This window comes from Pecten maximus, chromosome 2 (genome assembly GCF_902652985.1).
Source record: "Pecten maximus chromosome 2, xPecMax1.1, whole genome shotgun sequence".
Taxonomy (NCBI): Eukaryota; Metazoa; Mollusca; class Bivalvia; order Pectinida; family Pectinidae; genus Pecten; species Pecten maximus.
The window spans coordinates 7,388,378-7,396,197 of NC_047016.1; the positions used below are offsets into that span (position 1 = coordinate 7,388,378).

General features: G+C 37.0%; 1 protein-coding gene across 1 annotated transcript; it reads left to right on the forward strand.

Moving 5' to 3' along the window:
- Positions 1 to 2,684: 2,684 nt before the first annotated feature.
- LOC117341026 (potassium voltage-gated channel subfamily A member 10-like) lies at positions 2,685 to 5,107 on the forward strand. Its single transcript, XM_033902842.1, has 2 exons — positions 2,685 to 3,214; positions 3,876 to 5,107. Exons 1-2 carry the CDS (start codon positions 3,080 to 3,082, stop codon positions 4,698 to 4,700), a joined length of 960 nt encoding a protein of 319 aa, XP_033758733.1. The 5' UTR covers positions 2,685 to 3,079; the 3' UTR covers positions 4,701 to 5,107.
- The last annotated feature ends 2,713 nt before the right edge of the window (positions 5,108 to 7,820 follow it).

Consider the following 7,820-nt stretch of genomic DNA (forward strand, 5'->3'; position numbering starts at 1 on the left):
ATGATGAGACATTCAGCGCTTTGTACACGCTATCCAGCTTGGATGGCGCGATGATAAAGAGCAGCCAGCGATCGGGGGTATTTCTGTACGCAGCATTCAGTAACGAATTTAGTATCATTGATGGCCAAATCTACAGAGGTCAAAACATAGTTATTACAAACAGTCTGCGCGAAACACTTCAAAGTTTTACGAATCGCACTTAGGGGTTGTAAAATGCAAACAACCAGCTCGGAAGTTGGTGTTTTGGCCTTGTCTAAACGCTGAAATTGAGGAGAAAATGTCTTGATGTGAAATATGTGCCAAGTATTGAAAGGCAAACACAAAAGAGTCATTGCTTCCTCACGAACCAACGTTACTACGTGCAACCAAACCTTTAAAGCAGCACGACGACGGTGTCTCAAGTCGATTTTCACTCGACACGAAATACCGCAGCAGTTCTCTTTGAGGACTTTAACAGGTCTTGCTCACAGTTGGGGACTCAAATATCGGCTCTGAGGTCCTCACAGCCCCCAATCAAGTGGTCAGGCAGAAAGAAATTTCAGGCAGTTAGAAATTTCATAAAGAAGACTGAAGACAGCAGGTTTGACATCAGTTTATCCCTTTGATTATTTCGTCTCCCCGATTGATGGCCTAGGTTTATCGCCAGTCCAATAGACAGTAAAGGGGGAGATTGCCATGTCGGCGATTGTTTTAGAGTCAAAAGTATCCGTAAATCAGAAATCAAACCTCCAACGCCTTCAATCTACGCAATAGTACAATTATGACTGTCAATCCTTTGTTGTACCTTTACTGAAAACAGGGAAGGCAGTTCAAATGGAAAATGAGGATGGATGGCAAAGTATACCGTTACAATTTTTGCGAAAGTCAAACATCAGCTTCGAATCAAGACCAATAGAGAACTTGGACACGTTTGAGGAAACAAGTGTTCCTATGGTGACTTTTTTGCCTTAGCGGCCCTGTATGCTATTAGCGACTCCCGCCATTAAACATGCTGTGATCCACCATGTTTATGTCCAGTGGAATATCACAGTGGTCATACTCACGTCACACGGCGAGTCGTAACTTTACTGAAATTATTTGGAGGTTTAAATCACAGACCGGTGATCTGGGTATAAATATAAACAGGATATTCCCTCGGTATGTAGCCGGCTTTAATTAAAAGCACTTTGTCTGTATTGGAGTCATTAGTCTACAAACGATTATTGTTAACGAACAAAGCAAAACGCTTTTGAGACAGCGGTGATGATATTCCAGGATTTTGTGCAAGAAATGTCATAACGCCAACTTTGAAAATCCTGACGCTGTAGCCCTTTCAGTGAAACTGAAGATTGAGAATCACAGTAGCAGAATGCTTCATGTTTTTAATTAAATCCCACTATATTTCTAACTCTACAATTTGTTATTGTTTTATAAGCAGAGTTAAGTTTCAAATAAATATGAAGATCGTTTTAACTTAATAACTTCAAGAAAAGGGAAAGTGAGATTGTGTTCGAAATATATACGAATAGGTCTCCTCCTAAAGTGGGGACAGTCTCGGTATCATGATTTCAGGAATAACCTCATTTTGAACCTGAAAAATTTGCCAAAATCTTTATCAGATTACAATGAATTCAGTCATTTAAACAGAGAACACCAATGTGGTGATCCCTAATTGTTCTAGTCTTCGGTCTGTAAACATGTAGGTCCCTTTTAATTAGTAACTGGTTTACCGCCTACATAACTCAACAAGGTGGATTGTGTTCCATTGTATATACTATAACGCGTGGGCGGTATTCCGAGACATATCTAAAGGTTTTATTCATTTTGCATCATTTTCCGGAATAATCCATGCATATTATTGATCTAGAATAATAAATGTTATAAATATACGTCGTCATAAATAAAAAACTCAGTGGACAGTAGCTGACGTACACTTTTCAAACCGACTAGTTTAGAGGTGATTTTGAAACTATTTATATCACTTGAACATAATTACGCGCATGACCTCAGGCAGAATATACCAATATTTTCTGTCTTACATGGATTGGATTTTATATTCGTGGTATATTTAATACAACCAGAAACATAGCTTGACACACATTACAAGCTATGCATTAAGATATGCATGGAAATGATTATTATTAGTTCTACAAGGCGAATTATCGACAGTCGAAAGTAAACACAAATATACTTGCATATATGAAAAGATGAAAGTTCTTTATGTGACCTAAATACGTAATAAGCATTATATGTACATTATATATGTAGGCATATATAGAAATTATGTCACACCAGCTCCTGACTACACATACACAAAACGGTTGTTAGCAGGCCGAGAAAACGCGAATGGCATCTCTGTAATACAGAAACAGTAATGAAAACGTATACATGTAACATAATCCGAGTACGTGGAATTCAAATTCCTTAACAAGGCTACAGATGACGCCATGAAATTGTTTATCTTTTACATCTCAAACAATTAATTAGATCCAAAATTATGGATTTGGGATCCGGATTATAGAAAAAGTTTCAAATTCAGATACCTTACATAGACATATTGAGTCTTCCAAGCTTAGATGAAATCCCATTTCCGTCGATCAAGCATAGATTGCAGTCATAATGAGCACAACAGTTGCTTATATATATGTTAATCTGATGCGACCAATGTACATAACAGGCTTCGCAGTGACAGTGTTGTGGTGTATATGGCTGCATGCTTTGGTTAATACCGTGAGTTTGAGGTGATTTTTCACTATGGCAACGGATGCTAACACAATGGAAAAACTGAGATTCAACTTAAGAGGAGTTTTATTCGAAACAAAGCGTTGTACATTATTGTCATTCCCAAATACATTACTGGCTTCTCTCGATTCATGTTCCGAGTATTGGGACGAGGAGCATGGTGAATATTTTTTCGAAAGAGACCCTAGGGTGTTCAACTCGGTTCTTAATTTCTACACAATGCGCGAACTTCATTTCCCAACGAACATATGTGGCTCAGTTTTTCGTAAAGAGATAGAGTTTTGGAGGATCCCCTGTTTCTTACCTTTCCGAATGTTGTTGGAAACACTATTATGACACTGAAGAAACAGCAGACATAATGGGTGTCATGAGAAAAGTTGGTGATGACACCATACCTTCATTGAAAGGTGACGCTATGAATGTCAGATGTGATGGTATCAGGTACCGGATATGGGTTGCCCTTGACAACCCGAATGTTTCAAATGCCGCAATGGTAAGCGATTGTATTTTTCATAACAAGCCACTTTTTCCATTATTTTTATCAAAAGGATGTCCAAACCAAAGCTACTAATAATCAGGATATCCAGATGTAACAGGACTTTATGATATGTATTAAAAGTGTAATATGTTATAGATAATTTTCAGAGGGAAATACATGTACGTGTTAAAATGACTGTTGCCCTTTTTAATATTTTCATAACTATACACTTTCGATCTAAAAAAAACTTTGGATATGGGTCACAACTTAATTGTAGGTATGGTTGTTCGTGTACACCATACGTTTTTGTAATGTAGCCTTATCAATGACACTAGTAATTCACTGTATTAAAACATCACTTTATCATGATGGTACATCACATTCTATATAGTACAACATTCTCAGCGATGAAATGATGAAATCCCCTTTTTGTTCTATTAGTTCACTATATTAGCACGGCCTATAATACCACGTAAATTAATTTCAGCACTGTTCATTATTCCTCGTTATAATGTTGATATACATAACTGAATCAGTGTTTAAATAGTGAGGTGGGACAAACATAATCGCTTAGCTCTGTCTAGTAAATGTATAACAACGTTACCAAGTGTTTAACGCACATGATTCCTGACTTAAACAAGTTTTTAATATTGTTAATGTGATTACTTGTTTATAGATTTGGAACTCATTCTATATGACGGTGGTGATTGTGAGTACCCTTGTATTCTTCCTGGCGTCCATGACTGAGTATAGATCTGACCTCTACCTCTCATCACTAGAAAAACCATATGTCAACTATACCATACCATCCGAGAAGCTCCGAATATACTACCTGAAGGATATGGACCCGCTGTTGTTCGTCGTCGAATACATATGCATGTTGATATTTACTGTAGAATTGATTTTATATTTTGTAGTGTGCCCTTGTCGCAGGCAGATTATCTACAGCCCCATGAAGGTCCTTACCCTATTGTTAATTTTGAGCATGTGGATGACATTTATATTAGAATTCTATAAAGGAAAAATGATCGAGTCAAAAAATACAGCTATATTCTTCATGGTTGTTCGATTCTTTACAGTTTTAAGAGTGGCTTTGATTCTTCGACTAGAAAGACATGTTCACGCATTTCGTGTTTTACTCTACTCGATAAAAGCAAGTCTGAGGGAATTACTTCTTTTATGTATAACATTTGGTATCGCTACAGTCATCTTCGCATGTGCTATATTCTATGCAGAGATATTTGATGATGGTACATATGACAACCTCTTCATGGCAATGTGGTGGGCCATCATCACCATGACGACAGTTGGCTACGGAGACATTTATCCCACCACACATATGGGGTACATTGTTGGGGTATTATGTGCTATCTCCGGGATATTGTTAATTGCGTTGCCTATCGCGATTATTGCTGCCAATTTCGCTGGTTTTTATATTCACAATATCTTCAGAATGCGACATTTGAAAGCTGTTCAGAAAGAAAGCAAATCCACAATCTAATAGAATATAATGTAGGAATTCCAAAACGCATGTACTGTATTTGAAATTCTAGATTTTGGCTATTGAAACATTCATATAGTATTGGCCGTGACTATCATTTTGGGAAATGGGTGGTTTAGGACGGGGGTTCACATGTCCAAATTATCTGATAAAATGTTTTTATTTTGACATTCTCAAAATTATAAAAGTTTTCCAAGTCTGTATGTATTTGGATGTATTCGTTGTATGTTATGTTGATTTTGCTAGTTTGATTTATTTCCTTATTTTTGGAATCTTAACATATGTAATATATACACAATCTTTATCAATCAAACATTCATAGTGTTCAAATATAGTCTAATATTGAGCTAAGCTTTCATGTTAGGTCTTGTTTGTATTTAAAACAAATTAAAATGAACTGTACGGTATTTGTCCAATTCTTGCTATCAGAATGACTCAGTGTTTGTAACGCTTAAATGAAATATTTATGCGATACCTTACAATTATTGATGCATGGCTATATTCGAACGCCTTGCCATTAGCTTAACTTACATTTTTTTTATGAAGTAGAGACATGCCTCAAAGAATATATTCGTTGTCGGCTATATACAAAATACCGTATACGCTGTCAAATTGACTAATGGATATTTTATAAATTATTGATTGGGATCCCTGACAGCAAAACGGATAATTATACGCCCACCAGACCTATCCAATTATGTATTTCATTTGTTTGATATTAGACGAACCTGATCAGATCATACCTCAATATGTGTATTTGCCACTGATATCGTCATTTTAGACCCCAGGAAAACATCCATGCCAAAATCAGAACAACAACAACAACAACAACAACACATTATTATCCAACTGAACTTTAGACCCCGGGTTTTATGGTGCAACACACAATTAAATTCGTCGCTAAAGACTACATACGCGGGTATTTTTAACGAAGAATAGTGAGCAGAAAACAAAAATTAAACTAAATGTTGTCTCTTATAAACGACGAAGATATTTGACGGAATGAATCGGTTTTGTACCCCACAAGGATATTGATTGAGTACCGACAGGCGGACGACTGGACGAATGCAGACGGTACACCATATTTAAAAACGTCCGCCGAAATACGACGGGTGTATAAAAGGCGGCCGTTATCGATTGATAATAGATGCAGTGTTTTTGAAATATGATCGATCGTTTGGAAAGAATATGAAATTCGCGTGCATATGTTGAACTGTTGACACCGTTAATGAGACTTTTGACGAGGTATATCGTACCCGTTGATCAATGGTCCCTGCTTGCAAGAACGATAACTCTGTAGCAAGAGCGATAACTCTGTAGCAAGAGCGATAACTCTGTAGCAAAAAACGATAACATGCACAGACGAAAATCAGGAATATCAAAGTGTTGTGTATCATATCCTGTAATAGTTGTTTTATACTAAGGCAGCATCGATATCTGAGTGAAAGTATTAGTCTTTCAATTGGGATTTTCGAAGATCTTTCAGCATGTAATATGGCGTTTCTTCAAGATAATATACATGACTACATACAGGAAGTACTTCTAAGGGGATCTTACAACAATTACGAACAAAGAAATAATCGTGTTGGCGCGAGGGACCTTATTGTGGGAAGAGACCTAAGTATCCGGAGAAAAGCCATGTGGTCCGGCAGGTGTTCTCTCCATTCATTTTCACGTCCGAGCGGGGAATCGAACTCGGGTCGTAGCTATCAATAACTATACCCGTATCTTGATGAAGAAACAACATTGAACGACTTCTCATTGACGGTCGTTCTGGCGGCCAATGTGATTCATTTGCAATAACATACATGTAGTGTAATAATGTTAACATTTTCACAAGTGTCACACATATCTAAAGTAACGTACATTTATAAATCCTGTCATGGAGCCAGATTTCAAGTGACATTCACCAACAGTTGTGATTTATCTCAGTATTAGTTTATCGTACGTATGTGCAAAACAATGTATCATTAGTCGTTACCGACATGACGACATGGCGTATCTAGTATATTACATCGCGCCCCGGGCTAACGCATCATCAAAATTACATCCACGCTAAAAATAATCGCCATAGAGTTTGTGAAAATTTTGAAAGACAATTGTTGAAACAAAGCTCACTTTTTGATATCCAATGTTTCGATGGATGTATACAAGCACTCATTTATGAAATGTGCCCTAGCTCGTATGTTAACAAGTACAGCTGTACATTCTAAGCTCATAAGCTGAAATAGAAATGTGACAGTATTGAACAGGGAAAGAAGCTGAAATTGAAACGGGACAGAATGGAACAAGGAAAGAAGCTGAAATTGAAATGTGACAGTATGGAACAAGGAAAGAAGCTAAAATTGAAACGTGACAGTATGGAATAGGGAAAGAAGCTGAAATTGAAACGTGACAGTATGGAACAGGGAAAGAAGCTGAAATTGAAATGTGACAGTATAGAACCAGGATAGAAAAATGTTAATTTTTAGCTCGATAAAGGCTCACAAAGAAGCCCGAATCCTTTAGTATCGGGTAACATCAGAAATGTTGATGATCTTTAGTCCGGTTTGAAAGTTAGCCCCTGAATGAGAGCCCTTAGATAAAGTGTGCACATAACGTATCGTATTGGTCTCGCTGTTGTATAGCTACAAACGGTTCAGGATCCATACAGCCTAACACAAAATAGAAAGCCATCGTCCATTTCTGGAGGTCCCCGATGTCATTTTGATAATGAAGGACAAAGTTCATATTTCTGGACGATGTTTCGTGCTGTTTGATCCACCATTAGGTATTGATAGGGAACACTAAGAGACATACAGCTGGCCTGCATTCGTCCATGTATATTAGATCAGTCTACATTAAAGAGCAAGATAATAAGTATATTATCATTTATTAATGTCTATAACAACTGATATCATATATAAGACAATCTAATGTAATGGCAGCACGTAATAATGGTAGTTGATCTAATTACAAAACACGCCTTACCATCATTATCGGTATGGTTGTTCAGATTAGGAATGCGTCCCGATTGATAATTTGGAAATCCTCAGCCAGCTGGTGTTTTGATGTAAATACACTGACACATCATCATCAATCTTTATTTCTCCCATTTCTAGATTTTGTTTTGTTGACAAT

Bases quoted from the DNA above. Each gene is read 5' to 3' on its own strand.
- LOC117341026 (XM_033902842.1), top strand. From the start codon at position 3,080: ATGGGTGTCATGAGAAAAGTTGGTGATGACACCATACCTTCATTGAAA. The intron at 3,215-3,875 runs GTAAGCGATTGT...ACTTGTTTATAG, and splicing joins ATGTTTCAAATGCCGCAATG to ATTTGGAACTCATTCTATAT.